Source organism: Sus scrofa, chromosome 12 (assembly GCF_054392235.1).
Source record: "Sus scrofa isolate SSC_HxYL_T2T_F1_AM1 chromosome 12, Sscrofa_HxYL_maternal_Yorkshire_Landrace_v2.0, whole genome shotgun sequence".
In the NCBI taxonomy this organism is placed as follows: Eukaryota; Metazoa; Chordata; class Mammalia; order Artiodactyla; family Suidae; genus Sus; species Sus scrofa.
In genome coordinates this window covers 46,593,911-46,617,200 of record NC_139394.1, presented here as the reverse complement: position 1 = coordinate 46,617,200, position 23,290 = coordinate 46,593,911, and the positions used below count along the sequence as shown (strand labels likewise).

Genomic DNA, 23,290 nt, shown 5'->3' with positions numbered 1-23,290 from the left:
CCATAGATCCTGGTACAATGAAGATACCAAATGGTCACTGGATGAATCAATGGAGTCAAAGGCATCCTACTTATCAGTGTCAAGAGTCTATCATCCATCCGATACGCAGATGCGCTTTCATTAAGAAATCAAGTCCTCTGCAGTTTTGAGTTCCCCTGAGGGCTGGAGGTAAAAAGGAGTAGCAAATACTTTCAGAAGTAGGAGGTATTTGCAGAATGTGGATTTTGAATTTACTTGTATTTTGAAGAGCATAACAGCTGTGACCTCTGAACAGGAAGCTCCATGGGTATGCTTGTCATGCTGCCTCCCATGATGAGAAGTCGTGCTGTTTTCTTCCCTTTTCTAAGCTCTGCTATATCAGGCTCCCACTGTGGTGGTTTACCATGAACTTCGTGGCTTAAAACCACCCAAGTTTATTCTCGTACCGTTCTGGAGGCCAGCAGTCTGTAATGGGTCTCTGGTGGCTACGGATTAACGTGTCCCAGGGCTGTTACTTTCTGGCAGCAACTCAGGAATGGGAGAAACTGTTCTCTTATCTCTGCCAGCTTTGGGAGGCTGCCCATGTTCCCTGGCTCATAGCCTTCTTCCATCATCAATGCCAGCAATGGCCTGATGAGTCCTTCGCAGGACACCATCTCTCTGGTTCTGACTGTCTGCCTCCCTCGTTCCATTTGAGGGATTCTTCTGTCTACACTGGTCCTACCTGGATAAGGCAGGGGGATCTCTTGAAGGTGAGCTGATTAGCAACAACAACTTCACCTTGGCAGGTAACACAACACGGTCCCAGGTTCTGGGGATTAGGACAAGGCTATCATGGCAGGGCTGTGGGATAATCGAGATTCTATCTATCCACTTGTCTCTGATGTACATCTTCCAAAATAATAAAGGCTGTAGATGTAATTATAAAAATCACTGCAATGCTGAGTGATGGTGTGGAGTGCAAGGAAGGGAAGGGTGCCTCCCTAGGTCTAACTAAACCTCTGACTCAAAAGACTTGTAGCCTGCACGCAGCAGGAGTCTACTCAGAAGGACAAGACTATGGCTTGCCAGCAGGCAGTGTCACAATTGTGCAGCAGTCGGGTGAGAGCTTGGGCACAAGGAGATGAGATCTGCATCTAGACCGAGGTGAGAAGACCCTTGGTTGAAAAAATTCGTGTTCCATAGGGTTCAGTATCTCCGATGGCAACTCTAAAGACATAGCTTCCAGGGTCCTTGAAAGGGACATGCCTAATGCATGAGTTATCACACTGAGGACGGCAAAAGTATGTCATCCCCACCAGACATTTATCATTCTCCCAGGTCAGGTGCAATTTACCAGTGGGGGTTATTTTTATCTTAAATGATGTTACCTAGTAATATAGGTCATGCATATCTTACTAGATTAACAGGGGAATGGAGGTAGGAATTTAACGGAAGTTATCAAACAGAAGGAATAGAATTTTGACTATCTTTTGCCCAAGGCAACCTATCAGTAAGGGTAGAAAGGACAGAACAAGAAATAGGGAAGAGACAAATAAAAATGAGATGGGTGGTTTACAGACAACATACAGTAGCTACATTAAGAGTCAATGAACTAAATGACTTATTCAAAAGACAAAGATGGTCAGAATGGATAAAAAACCAAAATAACTCTATGTCATTTATGAGAGACATACTTGAAACCTAAGGACATGGAAAGGTTGAAAATCAAATGGTGGAAAAGGACAGACCATGCAAACCATAGCCAAAATAAAAGCTGGCTCTAATGATTTTATTTGTGCAAAGCAGACGTGAGGTCAAAAAAGCAATACAGAAATAAAGACATTTCAGAGTGATCAATGACTCAAACACTAGGAAGATAGAATAGTTCTAACCTGAATAATCCTAATAAATTCTCAAAATATTTAAAGCAAATATTGAAGGTACACCAAGCAGTCATATTCACAAAGTAGGTTTTATCGCATGGTTCAGCACTGACAGAACAAAGCAATGAGTAAAACTGCAGAAACACTGGACAATAATATGACTGGCAAACCTGACCTAATGGATGTGTATAGAATATTAAATGCAAATAATTTCAATACATAAACAAAACACATAAAGAAAACTTTACAAACTTCTAAGGTCTGAAATAACAGAGTAGAGGCTCTGATCAAACAAGATTAAGCTAGAAATCAAGAGCAAGGAGATAATTAGAAAATCTTCTATGACTGGAAATTAAATATACTTCTCAATTACCCTTGGGTCGAAAGGAAAATTACAGTGTGAATGAGAAAATATTTTGAACTCAATAATTTATGCAATCATGTGGGCAAAGCAATCTTAGTGTGAGGTATCATTTGGGTAGGATATACTAAGCAGAACCAGTTGAATGGAATTTCACCGTATCGACTGATTATACACAGAAAGTGGGAATGCAGTATAAGATACGAAGGGCCGACTAAGGCGGCAGGGCGGGGGTGGCCTTTCGTCCTGTTTCATAATATAAAAACCTTCGGATAAGGAATCTAGTGGAAATACCTCCTCTATATTTAATCAGCCTTCTATCTCAATTTATAAATGCCACCTCCTCTCTCTTTTATAAATACCCAGACTGACTCAGTCTAAGAAATCCTAAATTTGACAAATTCGAGGTGTCTTAATAAGGTTAAGTTACAAAAGTTAATAGTGATCTTATTCTCCTGCACTTTTAAACCTATTTCTCTTGTATTTTATGGGAAAAACATCCTTTGTCCAAGCACACCAATTAGTTTTATGTATTAGCCAGAAGATCCTTGATTTAGACAGTTATTGAACTTGTGTTGAACACTATCAAAAAAATCAAGAGCAAATTTAAGTTCATCTAATAATTTACTGACCACTTGTTCAGAGTGTTTTGAACTCAATCTTAGATTCAGAAGATATAATCTGGGAGTTCCCGTCGTGGCGCAGTGGTTAACGAATCCAACTAGGAACCATGAGGTTGCGGGTTCGGTCCCTGCCCTTGCTCAGTGGGTTAACGATCCGGCGTTGCCGTGAGCTGTGGTGCAGGTTGCAGACACGGTTCGGATCCTGCGTTGCTGTGGCTCTGGTGTAGGCCGGTGGCTAAAGCTCCGATTAGACCCCTAGCCTGGGAACCTCCATATGCCGTGGGAGCGGCCCAAGAAATGGCAAAAAGACAAAAAGACAAAAAAAAAAAAAAAAAGATATAATCTAGGTGGGGTGATAAGACAAGTCCTTTTTTTTTTTTTTTTTTTTTTTTACAGCTGCACCCATGGCACATGGAGGTTCCTGGGCTAGGAGTTGAATGGGAGCTGCAACTTCCGGCCTACGTCACAGCCACAGCCATGCCAGATCTGAGCTGCATCTGTCATCTTTGCCACAGCTCATGGCAACACTTGATCCTTAAACCCCTGAGTGAGGCCAGGGATTGAATCCACATCCTCACAGAGACAATGTCAGGTCCTTAACTCACTGAGACACAATGGGGACTCCAAGACATGCATTTGAAAACACAGTGTGGACTCTGAAAAAAATGAGGTGTCGGGGACTTGCATTTCTGGTGGCGAATGGCTAGGCAATTCCTATCAAGCGTCCTGAGGAAGTCACTGAAAAAAAGTGCTAGAAAAAATGTGGGGTCGGGGTGGGAGAGATGGGGATAGAAATCTCAAATTGGCCAAAGAGCTAATAACAAGACTGACGTGAGAATAAGACCAGAGGGGTAAGGCCAGGGCAGGCTGTCTTAGTGGAAACTGCTGATGTGCAGAGATAGCCATTATAGCTGCTAATAGCCTTGTGGGGATAAAAGCAGGAACCAGAGGCCTTGGATGTGGGCCTATGCTGTGGTCTAGAATCCTGAAGAGCTAAACTTGGGAGTTAAAGGTGAAGGGAAAACACTTTGGCACTTCCAGGGATGGCAGGCTGCTCACCATTGAGCCACTTCAGGTCCTGAAATTGGATTAAAGTGATTCTAGAATGTCAGAATTTCCTGATATATCTTTTAAATCAATTAATTTTTATTAAACTATAGTTGATTTACAGTGTTGTGCAAAATTCTGCTGTAGAGCATCGTGGGTGACCTAGTCATACACAGATATACATTCTTTTTCTTATATTCTCTTCCATCATGGTCTATCCCAAAGGACTGGATAGAGTTCCCTGTGCTGGACAGCAGGCCAGAGTATCCATTCTAAATTTAATAGTCTGCACCTACCAACCCCAAGCTCCCTGTCCATCCCACTCCCTTATCTGTCAACTTTTCTGTTATGATTAGGCACCATTAATAAAAGGCAATATATCTAGTCTTTTTCTTTAATCTGATTTGACAATTGTTCTCCATAACCCTCCATTCACTGTAATCACTGATTTATTTGAATTTGTTTCTATCATCTTAATTTGTCCTAACTTTCCTGCATTATCTTGCCTCCTCTTTCCTATGTTTCATTAGGATGGATTTTTTTTTTTTCCTCATTCTGACTCTCCCTACCCTCAACCACTAGTTTGGAAGTTATGGCCTCATTTCTGTTCTTTTAATGACTACACTAGAAATTTTTACATGTATTTATAACTCAGGAGCATTATAAGCTAACCAAGATTTTTATCCCTTTCCTAAACAACCAAGGACCTTTAACACTTGAATTATAATCACTCACCCTTCCAATCTATATGATATTATTGTTGTGCTATTTAATTCTAATCTGTATTATTAATCAAATAAAGTATTACTTCATAGAGTCAGTTTATTTATGTGCATACACATATTTACCAATTTCTTTGCTCTTCTTCCCACATTTCAGACTTTCATTTAGTGATAAGATTTCCTCCTTCCTCCTACCTGATTATACCTTTAAGAATTTCCTTTAGGGTGGTTCTAATTTTCCCTTTTTGTATTTTTCACAATGATTCTCTATTGCATCTTTGTTCTTGGAAAATAAATTCTTTTGGTAAAGAATTCTGGTTTATGTTATTTTCTCGCAGCCTATTATTCTGTTAAAGCCAATCTGCTTTTAAGGTATCTTCTTTCTTTGATATTCTGGATTTTTGCCTGGTGCTTTGGAGCATTTCTTTTAATTTTTCCAGCTTGGGATACACTGGATTCCTGACTCTATAGGGTGGTATCTTTCATCATTCTTGAAATTCTTCTTTTTTTCTTCAAATACTGCACTGTCTATTCTCTCCTCTCCTTGTATAACTCTGAGTAGATGCATATTAGCCCTTATTGCTTTATCTTTCATGCCTCTGAATGTGTCTTTTACAGATTTCATATCTCGGTCTAAGTGGAATTCTGGATAGTTTCTTCAATTCTTTCTTTCATTTCCCTATTCTCTCTTTGGCTTTGTCTAAACTGATGTTAAAGCTATTCACTGAGTTTTACATTTTAATTATTTAGTTTTTATTTCTACCAGTTGCCTACTTACCTGCTCTCAATGACTAGTTTTCATATTTGTAGGCCTTTTATTTCTTGAAACATATTAAACATTCTTATAGTCTGTTTCTGATAATCCAGTACAAGATGTTTTCAGCAGTCTGTTGTTTAGTCTGGCTCTCCTTGTGTGCTGTCTTGCTGCTTTGTATGTGTGTGGTGATCTTTTACTATGAACTCCTTATTTTCCTTAGAACTCCACCTGTGGAAGTTCTTTAAGGATGAGTATGAAAGCAGTTTCCTCATCTTGCTTCCATCAGATGCCGGGGGGGGGGGGGGCGGCAATACCAGACCAGGATGGACCACTTTCAATTGTTGGCTTGAGCCTTTCCCGGCCTCCCAGGTAGTAATAATCTGGACTACAAACCTCATAAAAGCTAGTTTACAATTATAAATTCTCAAGGGATGTTGCTCCATCCCCACCCTCCTTGGCTCAGGGGCAAGGACCACAAGGGGGAGTTTTCCTTTCAGATAATGAGGGATTATTTCTAGTTCACTCTAGAGGTATCCCTTTAAGGAGGCAGCCCTCTGGAGACCCATCACCACAGTGCATGTGCATGTGTTTGTGTGGGTACATACATGTGAATGTGCATGTGGTTTGTAATCCTTTATTAGTCTGCCTACTTTGGGCAGGCCCCAAGCTTCCCTCCAAGGACCCAGCCTTGGATATCTATACTCCAAGTTACCTTCTTCAGCAAATGCCCACAGGGTGAGAGCTGCCCTGGTACTCCAGGAGTTTTCCCCTCATTCACTTAACTTCTGTCTTCCCTCAGTGCTGGCTTGCATACTCCTTGCTTCTTTTTCTTTTTATGGTCACACGTGTGGCACACGGAGGTTCCCCGGAGCTGCATCTGGGGCCTATACCACAGCTACTGCAACACCAGATCCTTAACCCACTGAGCGAGGCCAGGGATGGAACCTGCACCCTCACAGAGACAACATCAGGTCCTTAACCCGCTGATCCACAACAGGAACTCCTAGTCCTTGCTTTCTTGTTAGCTTACGACTGAATTCAGGGAGTTGGTTTTTATAATTTTCCTAACTTTTGTGTTGGTTTCAGTTGGTTGTAATGGGCACCTTTTTCACCCTTTCACCTGAAAATGCATTACTCGTGTTTTTTTAAAATCTTCATATCTATGTTCCTAGGTGAAACATCTTTAATTTCCTTTATTTTTTTTCATGTTAACCTTGTACTAAGGTAATATTAATCTCATAAAGTGAGTAAGGTAGTAGCCTCTCTTCTTCCCATCCCCCAAAACATTTTATATATGATAGGAATTACTGGTTCCTTGAAGGGCTTGTAAAACTTATCTATAAAACCATCTGGGCCTGAAGTTCTTGGCAGAGTTGGGGAAAGGCAGACTTCTGATCAGTGATTCAGAATCTTTTTTTTTTTTTTTTTTTTTTTTTTGTCTTTTTGCTATTTCTTGGGCCGCTCCCACGGCATATGGAGGTTCCCAGGCTAGGGGTTGAATTGGAGCTGTAGCCACTGGCCTACGCCAGAGCCACAGCAATGTGGGATCCGAGCCTCGTCTGCAACCTACACCACAGCTCACACCAACGCCGGATCGTTAACTCACTGAGTAAGGGCAGGGACCGAACCCACAACCTCATGGTTCCTAGTCGGATTCATTAACCACTGTGCCACGACGGGAACTCCCAGAATCTTTAAGGTTACTGATTTATCCAGATTTTTTATTCCTTCTTGAGTTAATTTTGATAACATACTTTTCTAGAAAACTAATTTTTCAAATTCATTGGCATATAGTTCTTCATAATATTCTGATGCTTTTTAAAATTTCTGTATGAAGTTGTATCCATTTCTTCATCCTTAATATTATTTAAAACATATTTTTAAAATCAGTTTTTTAAAGGTCTATTTTTTCTTTTTATGGCTGCGTCTGCAGCATATGGACATTCCCAGGCTAGGGGTTGAATCAGAGGTGCAGTTGCCAGCCTACACCACAGCAAGGCCAGATCCTTAACCCACTGAGTGAGGACAGGGATCGAACATACATCCTCATGGATACCATGCTAGGTTCTTAATCCACTGAGCCACAATGGGAACTCCCTAAAGGTCTATTTGATTAATTTTTTAATCTTTCTATTACTTCTAGTTTTTACTATTTTCTTATTTCTTTCTTTGGATTTCCATTTCTGGTTTCTTTTTTATTTTTTGTCTTTTTGACTTTTCTAGGGCCACTTCCCTCAGCATATGGAGGTTCCCAGGCTAGGGGTCCAATTGGAGCTGTAGCCTCCAGCCTACACCAGAGCCACAGCAACGTGGGATCCGAGCCGAGTCTGCAACCTACACCACAGCTCACAGCAACACTGGATCCTTAACCCACTGAGCAAGTCCAGGGATCGAACCTGCAACCTCATGGTTCCTAGTCGGATTCGTTAACCACTGCACCACCAAGGGAACTCCACCATTTCTGGTTTCTTGAGTTGATCTTATTTCTTTATTTTGTCTTTTTTAAAAATAAAGACATAACAAGTGGAATACTTTAGGGCTACTCTACAAAGTCTGATCAATTCTTTTTTGTGCAGTTCCAGGTATTTTGTAATTTCCATTGTGATTTCGTCTCCAACCTGTGAGCTATTCAGAAGAACATTTTGTATTTTATTTATTTATTTTTGTCTTTTTGCCATTTCTTGGGCCGCTCCTGTGGCATATGGAGGTTCCCAGGCTAGGGGTCAAATCGGAGCTGTAGCTGCCAGCCTACGCCACAGCCACAGCAACTCGGGATCTGAGCCGCATCTGCGACCTACATCACAGCTCATGGCAACACCAGATCCTTAACCCACTGAGCAAGGGCAGGGATTGAACCCGCAACCTCATGGTTCCTAGTCAGATTCATTAACCACTGAGCCATGATGGGAACTCAGGAGAACATTTTTTAGAAGTTCCTAAGCGCATTAAAAAAAAAACTTTTTAAATGCTGATTTTTATTTTACTTGTTGTGAAGATGGAGCATGTATCTGTATAAACATTTGTTAAAATAGCTGAGACTTCCTTTGTGATCTAGAGTGTGGTCAATTCTTGTAGATGTTCCATGTATACTTGAAAGGAATATGTATTTCCTATTCCCTGGGTACAGAGATCTTTTGATCTACTAGATAAAGTTTAAATGTGGTTTTCAAAGCTTTTGCATCTTATTCAGGTTTCTGCTTGATCTAGCAGTTTCTGGTAGGGTTGGTTTAAAATCTCCCTCTAGGATTGTGAACTTGTCAATTTTCCCTATTACATTTTTCAAGTTCGTTTTTTGCTTTATAAAGTTCATGCACAACCATGGCTATGCTGTCGGGTGTGTAGTTCAAAATGGCTTTATTGTCTTGAGTATTTTCATTTTATTATCATTAATCTCTATCTGTGTGAAAACCTTTTCCCTTAAATTCTATGCTCTCTGCATTAAAACTGCTTTCACCAGTTATTTTTTTTGGGGGGGGGGATGCTTGATAGAGCTTTATCTACCTTTTCACTTTTAATCTTCTGCATAGTGTTAATTAGTCAGCTTCTATAACAGTGCCGCAAAATCTTGGTGATATTGCAAGTTGGGTTCCAGACCATGCCAATAAAATGAATACTGCATTGAAATATGTCACAGGAAGTTTTTAGTTTCCCAGTGCATGTAGAAGTTATTTTTACACAATACTGTAGTCTTTTAATGTGTGCATAGCATTATGCCTTAAAAAAAAGTATATACCTTGATTAAAAATGCTTTATTGCTAAAAAAATGCTAACCATCACTGAGCCTTCAGCAAGTCACAGATCATAAGTGATCACTGATCAGAGATCACAGTAGCAAATATAACAAGAGCAGAAGTGTTCAAAATATTGAGAGAATTACCAAGCTGTGACACAGAGACACAATGTGAACAAATGTCATTGGAAAAAAAGGTGCTGGCAGACTTGCTTGTCTCAGATTTGCCACAAACCTTCGATTCATAAAAAACACAAGACCTGTGATGTGCAGTAAGACGAGGTATGCCTGTACCTGGATTTTCCACGTATCCGGTCTGTTTAGTCTACTTATGTTTGCAGTGAGTACCAATCACCTAGATTCCTTTCTGTCATATTAGTTTGTATTTTCTTTTTCTTTTTTCTTTTTTTTTTTTGTCTTTTTGCTATTTCTTGGGCCACTCCCGCGGCATATGGAGGTTCCCAGGCTAGGGGTCTAATTGGAGCTGTAGCCACCGGCCTACGCCAGAGCCATAGCAACGTGGGATCCAAGCTGCATCTGCAACCTACACCACAGCTCATGGCAACGCCGGATCATTAATCCACTGAGCAGAGGCAGGGACCGAACCCGCAACCTCATGGTTCCTAGTCGGATTCGTTAACCACTGTGCCACAATGGGAACTCCCGTATTTATATTTAATGTATGCTATGGAAAGTCTGTCTTATAAAAGTCTGTGTTCCACTCTGTTTCCTGGGTCCCGTGCTTTTTTTCTAGGGTTGCCTTCCTTCTTGCTGGATGAGGCCAGCTCAAGCTGGCAGGCAGAGAGAGAGGCTGAGGGATAAGAGGGGCCCTATCGGCATTCTAGTCTTCAGCTCCCACATCCCTCCTCCTGCTTCTCCAGAGGTTTGATTATATAAGCGAACACCGTGCTTGTGTGTTGTCACCTGAGGCCAAAGCATCTTGACAAGAAGAAACAGAAAGCCACTGGAGAGGCGTGTTCTTGTGGCATTTGCCTATTTTATCGACAGTGAAGTAACCAGAAATAAGACCAATTTAAATTTTTAGAGAGGAAGTTGACTTAAAAAAAAAAAAAAGAAGATTCAAATGAAGAAGAAAAAATACACTGGAAAAGCACCAGAAGAGAAAGATAAAAAGGAAGGAACTAAAAATAATGAGCCCAGAATGCTGCCTAATTTATCAAACTTGTCAACAGCAGCAGTTAAGAGTAAAAATCGGTTCTTTAAGGAGGGGGGAGAAAAACAACCCAGGCTGAAGTTATCAAACAGTATTAGATTTCAAAGGAGCAACAAAAAGCAGAAATAACTGTAAATAACACGTCTTTTTATGTCACCTATTTCAAACAGCCTAGGGACAATACTTAAATAGGAAACATCTTCTTAAAACTCTAATCTGGTCATTTTTTATGCAGGTATGATAGAAGGATGGGGCATTATGATTTAATTCAAGATTTGTTTTAAAGCCAGGCCCTGTCTTCAGCATAGGGCTGAAGTTCACTCTGTCAGGACTTACAATGCTTCACGAAGCTCCAGTTTAAGAAGAGCATTTCATTTGGGACACAACTGATTGTTTCACCAAGGCACCTCGAAAAACACAAGAAAACAAAAAACCCCCAAACTGGCCCCCCCAAACAAAAAAGGAATAAGAATTCTATTATCACATTCACTTTAAGTGCATGTTCTTCAATTTGATTTACTCTAATGATTGAACAAGCAAACCATACGTCCATTTTCTGTAACATGTATCAACAGAGAATCTAGGAAATAAAACAGCTATTTAGAAACGACAATTACCTTTGATGCAAGGTTGTCGACTAAAGCAATCATGGAATTCTTAAATAAGGTGGCGGCGGTCAGCGGCCTCTTGGTCACCTCTGTGATGCTCAGTTTGCCTTCAGGCCACATATTCTTCAGCACCGGGTTTGAACTGAGAAGCACAGAAAGAGTGGTTTGAATGCAACATTTGACTCAGCCGAAGAGAGCCGCTAAGCAATCCTGCTGAACTGCATGCATCCTGGGAGCCACAACGGCACTGCAGACTGAACTCACAAGGCCTACTTGGAAAAATGATTCTACCCAGAAAATTAGGCTGAAAGTCTAATGACCGATACTACACCAGAGTGCGAAGTTGTGTCCACACCAGACTACCTTAGAAAAAGTCTTTTTTTTTTTTTTTTTTGTCTTTTTAGGGCCACACCCTTGGCATGGAGAAGTTCCCAGGCTAGGGGTTGAATCGGAGCTGCAGCTGCTGGCCTACGCCATAGCCACAGCCACACCAGATCTGAGCTGCATCTGTGACCTGCACCACAGCTCATGGCAATGCTGGATCCTTAATCCACTGAGCAAGGCCAGGGATCAAACTCAGGTCTTCATGGATGCTAGTTGGATTCGTTACCACTGAGCCACGACGGCGACTCTGAAAAAGTCTTTAGACGTCTTCTTTTTTTTAAATGGCTGCACCTATGGCATATGGAAGTTCCCAGGGCAGGGGTCTAAACAGAGCTACAGCTGCCGGCCTACACCACAGCCACAGCAGATCCAGAATGCATCTGTGACCTAAGCCGCAGCTTGTGGCAACACCAGGTCCTGAACCCACGGAGCAAGGTCAAGGATTGAACCTGCATCCTCACTGACACTATGTCAGCTCCTCAACCTGCTGAGCCACAATGGGAACGCCTAGATTTCCTTAAAGTTACCTAGATATTATTATTACCTAGGACTCTCAAGTAGTTTACGTGGCTCTTATACCATATACATAACATGGCCCTGGGGTCTCTATGAGAATTGGGAAAACCACTAGAAGGAAAATGATTCTCCACGTCATGGCAGAAATCATGAAAGGGAAAGGATCTTGTAACTGAAACAAATATTTATCCAGCATAAGTCACAAAAGCCAAGTCTTTCAAAAAACACGGGTCGGAATATAAAATAACTGCCTTTACACTGACTTCTAGGAAACCCCTTTCCTGCAGCTGGATTTATGAACACATTTATAGGTAGTGCTGGCAGTTACAATATCTTATTGATGTGACACTAAGCTGGTTGTAATCCAATTCTTAAAGTGGACTTCAGGCCAGGTTTCGGGCTAAAAATGATATATTCCGTATGTGGCTCGGTGGAGATAAGTTTTATAAACATGTGTGGTGCTTTCTCAGCTCTGATTTTCTTCCTGTTTCATTTCAGGTGCTTTCGATGTCAAAGCAGTTGAAGCTCAAAAGGTTGCTTGCTTCCTGGAAACTTCTCTCTCGTCACAATTTTGTCTTCCTCTGCACTGGGGGTTGCGCATACAGAAGATGCCACATGGATCTTTTTGGCTCATTGGGTTGACTTTTGCCATTATTTTGCCCACGTTTCTTTCCCTGGTATAAACTAGAGAAAACTGAGGTGGTTTGCGGCACATCTAGTAAATTTCTCTACACAGAGCTCAAAACAAAAGCAGCAAAATGCCAGAATGGACGACAAAAGAGTGAAGACAAAAGGTGAGGTGAAGACTGACTGGCTCTGTGAATGAAGGCAGAACGATATTCTAACCCGCGCCGATGCCAGCCAGCGGTGCCAACTGTCATTAACAGCGGCTCTAAAATAATGCAACGATCTGTGGCTTCTGGACCCAGTTTTACTACGTTCTAGCCCTGTTCCATCATTTTCCAATGATACACATATCAATAAAAACGACTACATAAATGTATATTGCTTTCCCTTAACCTTTCCCTTTCCATCTTTGGCAGAGAGAGAACTTGAGGCGATGGTTCTCAAGCTTTAGGGGCCATGATGCCAGATGGTTTCCTGATAGCCAACAGACGAGAATTTCCAGAAAGTAAAGCATACACACTTTGAAAATCCTGTTTGCAAAGACAGAAAATCCCTGGCTGTGGGTCTGTGTAGCTTCTACCCCCAGTTCCCACCCGACTCACGGTTGGTTGCGTTTAGACACGACCTTGTGAATGAAGGGAGGGAGGGGTATTGGAAACAGAGGAAGTGAGATGGCTATTATCACTATTAAACATAACAACAGAATAATAGAATCTACTGTATAATAGAATAATATTACAATATTATGGTAACAGAATCGATGCATAATGAAACAAAACAGACACCTGCAATTGTTTTAAAGAGAAAGAATTGCCAGTTAACATAGTTTTCAAACATTTAAAAGTTCTCATTGTGGCTCAGAGGTAATGAACCCAACCAGGATCCATGAGGATACAGGTTTGATCCCTGGCCCTGCTCGGTGGGTCAAGGATCCGGCATTGCTGGGAGCTGTGGTGGGGGTCGCAGATGCTGCTCGGATCCCGTGGTGTTGCTGTGGCTGTGGCGAAGGCTGGTAGCTGCAGCTCTGATTTGACCCCTAGCCCGGGAACTTCCATATGCTGCAGCTGTGACCCTAAAAAAAGCAAAAAAAAAAAAAAAAGTCTACCATTTTTCTTTTTCTTAGAAGGGAAGCTTACTTACCTAGAAACCCAATATATATAACAGATAAGGCAGAGCTTAGTTGGCTAAGAGAGTGGTTAAGAGAAGTCTGTGTACCTGGGTTGCTCTTGGCCTCCTTTCATTTACACACACACGTTCTCAAGAACTAGAGGTCCAAGGATTACTCTTTAAACATACATCAAGAAAGGACTGCAATTTAGGGAGCTCGTTTAGCCATGGAAACATCCAAAGTGTCCAGAGGCCAAGGTACCCCATCCAAACACCATCTAGGGGGGTAAATTTTAACCAAAATAATTTCGAGTCTTCCCATCCCACTGGCGAAGTCCTTCCTACTATGGAGATACCTAAAATGAGCTGCAATGAACAGATTTTTTTTTAATCTTTTTTGTACCCTTGGCAAGACCATCCCTGTGGTGAAATGAAGTCCTCTCAGCCTGATGCCACTGGTTGTTGGATTTCTCTAAGTCCCTCTGTTCTGAACGCAGGCTTAGCCAGCAATGATGCCTTCGATGCGTGCTGGGACCCCTGCCGGTTAATAAACCAGAGCCCTGACTTCCAACACGGAAGAAGAGCCTATCAGACCCATGCCAGGAGCCCATACCACGTGACCGTGACACGGTCTGCTGGAAGTCAGTCCGCTAGCCGCTCTGTTTCTGCACTGGTCCTGCGAGCCTGGGGTCACGTGCTCCGCTACTTGAAAGTGGGGCTGCACTGGGTGAGTGGCACCTCTGGGCCATGATAACTGATGATGGTAGTAAATGCCACTTTGTGCCGCCCTCCCGGTACACAGCCTGGCTGCCTACCCCTGGCCACACGCCCTGGCTTTGCTACTGGCCAATTTTTTTTGGCTGGGACAGGGGTTACCTGACACGTTCCTACGGCCACAGGTCTGCCCTGGGGAGTGCTGAGTACTCTGGCAGGGGTACCAGAAAGATGGCAGCAGGGAAGAGAAAACCCGAGGCGACCCAAGGGAAACCCAGGAATGACATCGTACGAAAAACACAATCCCTGCTCTCAGTTTACAGATTTTGTAATTGTAAGGTAACATCGTTTCATCATTTATTCAGATCAAGTGGAACTAGAAAAACTGCCAGAACCTCTCCAAACTGTCACCGAAAAATAATCACATGCATACGGACTATGTGATACATCTGTCAAAGAGCTTAATAGAAGGACGACTTATAAAATTTCAGTCCTACCTGTTATACATGAGGCGCTTGAAGTCTTGAAATAAGGTGTCTTTGTTTTTGTCAATAAAACCAACGACAGAATAGCTAGTTGAGAAAAAAGAGAGACGACATATTAGTCACCAAGCAAGGGCCACTTTCAAGCTTTTCCAGACGTCTCCAAGCCTTTCCACTGTTGAATTAGGCAATCAGGCATCAATCAAGCTGATACTGTCTATCTACCTCGTTCTGTATTAAAAAGCATGACGTCCACCAACTACGAAGGGGGAACAGCGTTTCTATTTCTCAAAAGGAGAGCACACCTCCGCATCAACATCATCACGAAGAGCATCATTTTCTACTGGTGTGTCGCTTCCTTCAAGAAGATAACTTTTTAAATACAGCTGTATTGATCATCCCGCTAAGATACAAGCAAGACGGCAACATACAGGGTCTAAGAGTCTCATCCGCAGGGAGGTCAAAGGACTGGCCTGAGGTTCGCTCGCTGTGTGCAGAGTGGGAGAAAAGAACCCAGGAAGCCCTGCCAAGGATGCTAAGACCTGGGTGAGCGGAAGAGAAAGAGGAAGGCAGGTCACAGCGGGAAGCGGACAGCGAAGGGGCCGAGGCCGGCGCATGCACGGGGTTCTGGAGAGGAAGTGAGGAGCTGAGCTTTCTCGGTTTGCAGGAAGGGCCGTGAGTAAGGTCTTGCAGCTCAAGATGCAGCTGGTGACACAGGTAGGGATGGGGGCTGCAGTGACTGGCAGGGACCCTGGAGGGACTGACTTGGGGTTTGGGGGGAGACACCAGCACGGAAGGATTCTGGGTAATTAAGAAGGGCTAAGGCGAGGCTGGATCAACCTTAGGTCTGCATGCGGCTGCTCCGTACAGCTCGCCTTCCATGCCTGCATTTTCTTCTTTGATGCAGACAATTTTCAGATCTCTAACCCCAACCCCTCAGCAATGTTCCAACCTTACGTGTTTAATTCTGCAAGAAAGTTCCTTCAGGCTGTGCTGCCTGTGGGCACTGTAAGGCCACGAGGTCCAAAACCATTGCCCTGCCTCCTCCAACCTAAGTCTTCGGCCTGATACCTTCAAGCCACTTGTGACTGAGCCCTTGAAGTTGCGTGACTCATTATTGCCGGACACATACAATTCAAACTTCGAAGTCCTCACTGAGGCCTTGAAGATTCCTGGTGACTTATTTCCAGTGACTTTTCTAGGCATTTCTACTTCTCTATGCTCCCAAGAGGACACACTTCCGTCAAATGGGCCTAGTTGCTATTTCTTGAACAGTTTTAGCACCCTTCCCACTTTTTTCCTATAAAAATAATTCCTAACACCTAAGGACCAGCATCTGCTTTCCTGTATCCCACACAAAAGCATTATGTCATTTGCTTGTTCTGAATTCTGACAACACATATTAATAGTCACATGGCAATTATTTTCAACCATTTTTGCTGGATCAATGGACATATAATTGTGCGTGTATAGACATGACAGCGTGTGTTAATAAATACACACACACAACCGCATATACAGGTATGCATCTTACATGGAAAGCTCTTGCGGGCAGGCCTCATAGAGAACAAAGAAGAGATCCAGTAAAAAACTAGAAGAGGGTTGAAAGGCTTAAGGAAAGAAGGGGAAGGCTGAGGCATTGCAGAGCCGTCTCCAGGGCTGGCGGGCTTTCTGGACCAGGCGTCTGAAACCTAGTTACTGTCTCAGCTCTTCCATAAACTTGCTACGTGACCTTGGGTAAGAATTTTACACTCTCTGCCTAAGTTTCTTCATCTTAAAGCCAAGGGGCTGCCCTGCATGGTCTCTAAGGCCTCTGTCCAGCTCTGCCTGCATGCCCAGCCGAGCTGTGTGAAAGTATCCCGCATGTGACGCCCGGGTTTTCAGGGGCAGACACCTGGAAGGTACCGGGTCTTCCCTCTGCAGCATTCTGGAACCTGGGAACAGGACCAGAAAAAGTCGATGATGGCACCATCGACTAGTTTGACAGCTGGGATGATAATTTTGAGCCACATTATTTTATATTTCTAGAGTTTCAACTGAAGTCAGGAACAGCTATTAAAATTTCCTCAAATGCCTTTCTGGCATTTACAGAGATGATCATTTGCTTGCTGTTGCTGTTGCTATTTAATCTCTTCCTGATGGGTTACATGAATAGAATTCCAAAGGTAAAAAGTAAAGCGAAAGGAAGAGAGGAGACTTGAAACAAAAATAAAATAACACGCAGTGTCTGGTGGATGGTCCCAGCATACTAAGTGCAGCAGACGGGAAAAGGCCTCCCATCTGACCACGGCGACAAATTCCCTGGAACCAGAGTTCCCGCTGTGGCTCAGTGGGTTAAGGAACCAACCAGTATTCATGAGGACACAGGTTCGATCCCTGGCCTCGCTCAGTGGGTGAAGGAATCTGGTGTTGCCGTGTGAGCTTCAGTGGAGATCGCAGACATGGCTTGGATCCCAAGGAGTTGTGGCTGTGGTGTAGGCCGGCAGCTGCAGCTCCAATCCAACCCCTAGCCTGGGAACCTCCATTCGCTGCAGGGGGGGGCCCTAAAAAAAAAAAAAAAAAAGTAAGACTTGGCCACAGGCCTCACTCTAGGTTAATTATTCCTCCTCGGGGCTCCCAGAATGCCTTTTGTGTTTCCAGTTTAACCCTTTCCATTCTTTGTTTCAACGGCTCACTGTGTATCAGCCTGTACCCTCCACTAAACAGTCAGCTTCTGCAGGGCAAGCTGCATGTGACCCAACTCTCTCTCTCTTTTTTCTTTTTTTTTTAAAATATTATCCATCTTTCTATTCTAGTTCTTAATGTCCCATCATGACTGATTTATTCACTGGCTGATTCTGACTGAGCACCAACCGTGCCAGGAACAGTGTGTGGCCACATGGTGTATCTTCAATAGAGGTTCGAAAAGCAAGGGATGAATGGAGCTATGCCAACGTTTTCAGTGAAGACATTAAAATATACTGACACAGGAGACGGCTGAAAAATGCACATGAACAGGTAAGCAATTGACATTCCCCGTGATGCTATTATTTCAGGTGAGGCTGCACGCGAATCACCAGGTCAGGTACCCACGTTCAGATACTCACACCACGTCGCCTGCGTAATGTCGAATGCGAAAATCTCGATCAAACTCCAGGATTTTGTCTGAGGCGCAGAGCTAAGAAACCAAGAAGGAGAGGAGCTTGAGCACCAGCATTGTCACTTTCCTAAAAATATACATTCTGACTCAACAGGAGCGGATGATCATGTCACGAATAACGACCCCATTACGATGGAAATCCCAGGGCGGGGGTGGGGGCCTTGATTGAATGTTTCGAATGCGGCAAAGAAAGACGTCCCTGCGGTCCGGATTCACGTCCCGGCCACCCACGCGGCCGGGAATGGCCAAGTGACCAAGTTCTGGGTGATGGAGGGCGAGGGCGAGTGAGGCGGGGCTGTTTGTGGCAGGAGGCGGCTCATGCTCTTCTATGCTTTTTTTTTTTTTTTTTTTAATCTTTTCAGGGCTGCACCCTCGGCATATGGAGGTTCCCGGTCTAGGGGTCCCATCGGAGCTGGAGCCGCCTGCCTACGCCACAGTCACAGCAGCATGGGATCCGAGCCTCGACTGCGACCTACACCCCAGCTCACGGCAACGCCGGATCCTCAACCCACCCAGCGAGGCCAGGGATCGAACCTGCAACCTCATGGATACTAGTCAGATTTGTTTCCGCTGCACCACAACAGGAACTTCCTGAGGGTCAAATCTGGGCTCTCCCATCTTCTTGTTCTGTTTCCTTTGATAACCACGTACTTGTTCTGAAGGTTAAACAACTATGGAAACCAAAGTGTCCAACATTCAGGGGGTCGCCAAAGTATTTAATTTCTCTTTCTCTCTCTCTTAGCAGCCACTTGCTTTTTGTTTGTTTGTTTGTTTTTTGGCTGCATCCATGGCATGTGGAAGTTCCTGGGCCGGGGATCAAACCTGCGTCACAACAGTGACCCCTGAGCCACTACAGTCACGATGCTGGATTTTTAACTTCCTGCGCCACAAGAGAACTCCTTATGAACCACTTTTTGCCAAAAACCCCAAAGGCAAAGGCCCCAAAAGATACCTACACTAAGCGGATATTTTTACATTTGGATATGGCAAAGTCTTATTATAAACACAAAAGGTTTTATTTTATTATTTTTTCTTTTTAGGGCCACACCTGTGGCATTGGAAGTGCCCAGGCTAGGGGGTGAATTGGAGCTGCAGCTGCTGGCCTACACCACAGCCATAGCAACGAGGGATCCAAGCCACATCTACAATCTACACCGAAGCTTGTGGCAATGCTGGGTTCTTAACCCACTAAGTGAGGCCAGGGATCGAACCAGCATCCTCATGGATGCTAGCTGGGTTCTTAACCTGCTGAGCCACCACAGGAACTCCTAAACATAGAAGGTTTTAGATTTTTCTTTACTTGTTAAAAAAATTATAAGAGTTACATATTTATCATTTAACTTTATATGTTAGTAATATTTTAAATAGTAATTTTATGGCTTTTTGGACCATCTACCTGCCTCTCCATGATAACGTTCATGCACAAGGAACAATTTAGCCCCTAAAGAAATACAAGCCAGAAACCTCTTATTTACCCTGCCAATAACACTAGCTAATCATTAGTAACCAATAGCCAACGATAACACTTGATTTAACACATAAGAGCGTAGCATTTATTTAACAGAAAGACACGTAGTGACGAAAATATCCTGACAGCTTGGTTATTTCATTTCTTTCCTTCATCAGGCAAAAATCCCAGAAAAGAATACACAAAACACTTTCCATCTCAGGATCTGTCTGAGGAATGATGCTGGGGAAGGGCAGAACCACCTGGTCTGAGAATTTGGAAAACCTGGGCTCTGACATTACAAGAAAAAAAAAAAAATTAGAAAGAGAGAAAAGAAAAAAAAAATTCCATCTCCACAGATAAATTACCATGTAGCATTTCTTATCCGCTTAAAAGTACCATGTACAGTTGCTATTTGACGTATGAAATTATATTTCAAAATATGTGGTTGTTAAATTCAGGTGTATAAACGGCCAAGGAGAAACAGAGCTAAATGAGGTGTTTTCTCACGTAAGAATCATAGTTCTTTACTGACATGAAGTGGAACCTTGCCTGTTTCAGTTTGAAATTCACTATTTCCTAAGACATCTTGGTACAATCACCAATTCAAGTCAATTTCACAAACATGGACTGTCTACCATCTGGTAGGCATGATGCTGGACGGGTCTCAGAAACCTGGACTGAGATTACAAAGGACATTTACACCCCGTCCCCCAAAGACGGGACATTTGTCCCTGTAGTCATGCCATCTTTAAAAGCATCACTCTACATTATTTAGGTGGCTTCTCACTTGCTCACTGCTCTGTCCCCAGCACCCAGAACTGCATCTGGAAAATGAGAGGCACTTGTTAAGTATTTGTGTTATCAATAAGGAATGATGGAAAAAAATAAGTCTAACTAAAACCTTATTGTTGTGGGAGTTCCCATCATGGTGCAGTGGAAATGAATCAGTCTAGGAACCAAGAGGTTGCGGGTTTGATCCTTGGCCTCGCTCAGTGGGTTAAGGATCTGGCATTGCTAGGAGCTATGGTGTAGGTCACAGACGTGGCTCGGATCTGGCACTGCTGTGGCTGTGGTGTAGGCTGGCGTCTACAGCTCCGATTAGATCCCTAGCCTGGGAACCTCCACATGCCGTGAGTGTGGCTCTAAAAAGACAAAACAACAACAACAACAACAAAATCTATTGCGAAAGATCAGACGATGATATCCAAAAGCCAACTTACAGCAGGCAGCAAGTTAATCCTCAGGAAGAGACCAAGGAAACTATTTTAGAAATAAACTGATCAAAAATAAATAACAGCCAGTACTTCTTGACAACTGAAGAAATTGTTAGTTAATTGCGGAATCTTACTGTTCTGATTACATAATTCAGAAGGAACAAAGCTAGAAAACAGATTTATTCATGCTAAAAAATGGCAGTGTGTCACAGATTTATATGAAATTATAAAGAAGCAGAACTGTCTGCCCCTTTCTTTATGGAAGTGAAGAAGCAAGGGGCTTGTTTTTCCTTCAGCTTATGGTTGCTAGACAAGCCTATATTTGTAGGGAACACTGGGGGAAGATGGGGTCCCTCTCCTAGGATAAATATTGTGGCAAACATACTTTACACACGGTGCGGCACAAAGGTCTGATAACCACAACTGACACCAGTTATCATGGAAATGTGATCTGTTTAGAACATTTTTAGACTGTGAAAAACAGGCACTTAAAAGGATACCCATTCATTTAAGGAATGAGTTTCCTTGTAACAACTAGAATTACAGCTAGAATTTCTGTTTTCAAGAAAGTCACACAGTCTGCAGAACTACGGCGGAGCATACACACTGCATGTTTATAACTCAGCATTACAGTAAAAAGTCCAGGACAAAAGCTATTTTCAGTGCCAGAATTATCAGATGCAGGGGCAAAATTTTAGCACAGGAACAAGGACTCGGTACCGATTGGTTATAAATGACATCATGCTTTCTAAAGCATCCTGTGCCTGGTTCCTAGTTCTAGCAAATTGAATGGTCTCGAGCGCCCTCTCCTGGACAGTATGATGTTTAACAATCTCGTGATCCTCATTTATCCTCAGCAAGAAATCACTTCATGGCTCGTTATGGTCTTTCTTAGTTGTGTGGACAGTCTTTCAACACAACACATAAAGTCACGTAATTCTGCCAAACCGTGGGGAAAATCTTACAGATCCAAACGAGAGGACGTTCTCATGACACACACTTACCTTCCGGCTGGAAAAGTGGCCGTGTTTGCCCAGTTTACTGTTAAGGGCTCCCAGGAACATCTCATCGGTGACTTTGCCTACGTTCATGCAGGCGTCGTCAAGGATGGCGATGATCCCTTTGTGCTGCTGCTCCACCAGGTCCACGATGATCTGATTGTTGAAGTAATCAATCTGTGGGACACAGCAGAGGGTACAGGAGAAAAGAATTGAAGTTTCCCAAATTCCAAGTGTCTAACTAACAGTGACTTGTCTTTGCTGAAGAGTCCCGTAAATTCTAGTTCACAGTTTCATGCTGAGTCAAAGGTGGCTTAAAGCCATGGTTTTCACACCAGGTTCCTCCAGCCCCCCTGGCATTCCCAGGAGGTTTCTTAGGGGATGCAGGGGACAAAGAGAGCTATGATGGGATGGCTCAGGGGCACACAGCACTAGGCTTCCCATCCCGACTCCAAATAGAGCAGCTTTGTGCCTGAGAGTCAAGTTCACAGCAGCTAAATATGATCTGTACATCACCAAAAGCATGTGAAGGTGGATCAATCAGGGAGACAGCCAACAGTATCAACCTCCTGCTGGACGTGCACCACCTACGAAACCGACCGTGACCCTGAAACCAGTTAAAGCTCCAGATCTACCAACCAATATACAGGACGTGCAAGGAACAGAGAAACAGATTAGACGACACTTTGGGAATCCCATTAGCAAAATCCAGGCAGTGAGAAACTCTAGAGAACAAGTGACTTGTTCTCTCAACAAGATGGCAAGAGAAAAAGAAAGCAGGGGGAGGAGGGAGGGAGGGGAGAGAGGAGGAAAAGGAGGAGGGAGAGAAGAAAATCTATGGATATGCAGAGACCTATTCACCAGTCACAATGAAAAAAACTTCTTTGGATCCAAATTCAAACACACTGTGAAACAAAACCCAAAACTCTGAGAGAAGTGAAGAAATGCAAAATGGGAACACCAGCTGGATATTTGATGACATTGAAGAATTTCTGTTAATTTTTTAGGTGCGATAATGGTATCGTGGTGATGCTTTTTATAAAAGTCTTTATCTTTTCGAGAAACACACAGAATTATTTACAAAGGACATAATGTGACACCGAGATGTGCTTCAAAATAACCCGGGGTTGGGTGGGACACAGATGACAGAAGACGGGCCATCCACTGATAACTGTGCCAGCTGGGTGATGGGTATATTGAGTTTATTATATTGTGATCTCTGCTCTTATGTGGGTTTGAAATTTTCCGTAGTAAAAAATTTGTCAAGTTAATCACTAAGTTCAAAAGGATGGGTTTGCTTTTTTCCCCCAAATATTTGAGAACCACTGTTTTTTTGTTTGTTTGTTTTTTGGGTTTTTGTTTTTTGTTTTTTTTAATCTTTCTGCCTTTTCTAGGGCTGCTTCCCACGGCATACGGAGGGTCCCAGACTAGGGGTCTAATCAGAGCTATAGCCATCGGCCTACACCACAGCCCCAGCAACACGGGATCCGAGCCGCGTCTGTGACCTACACCACAGCTCACGGCAACACCAGATCCTTAACCCACTGAGCGAGGCCAGGGATCGAACCCACAACCTCACGGTTCCTAGTCGGATTCGTTAACCACTGCGCCACGACAGGAACTCCGTTGGGGGGTTTTTTGGGTCATGATGTGACGTGGGATCTCAGGTCCCAGAACAGGGAGTGAACTCGGGCTGCAGTGGTGAATGTGCCGAGGCTCAACTACTAGACCACCAGGGAACTCCCCAAAGCATGGGGTTTTTTAAAGAAAATACTCACACGGGAGAGAGATTC

At 43.2% G+C, this 23,290-nt stretch overlaps 1 protein-coding gene across 11 annotated transcripts in view; it reads right to left on the bottom strand.

Moving 5' to 3' along the window:
• Window positions 1–23,290, bottom strand: part of MYO1D (myosin ID) — a 368,579-nt gene that overhangs the window by 224,904 nt on the left and 120,385 nt on the right. For all 11 annotated transcript variants that reach the window (XR_014821396.1, XM_021067447.2, XM_084985190.1 and 8 more), the window contains exons 11-14: window positions 21,504–21,674; window positions 17,783–17,853; window positions 14,712–14,786; window positions 10,876–11,008 (exon numbers count right to left, since the gene is read on the bottom strand). Coding sequence is in view for 10 of the 11 variants with exons in the window: in XM_021067447.2 (XP_020923106.2) it covers window positions 10,876–11,008; window positions 14,712–14,786; window positions 17,783–17,853; window positions 21,504–21,674 (450 nt within the window). In the remaining variant the exon portion in view is untranslated. The remainder of the gene's footprint in view (window positions 1–10,875; window positions 11,009–14,711; window positions 14,787–17,782; window positions 17,854–21,503; window positions 21,675–23,290) is intronic.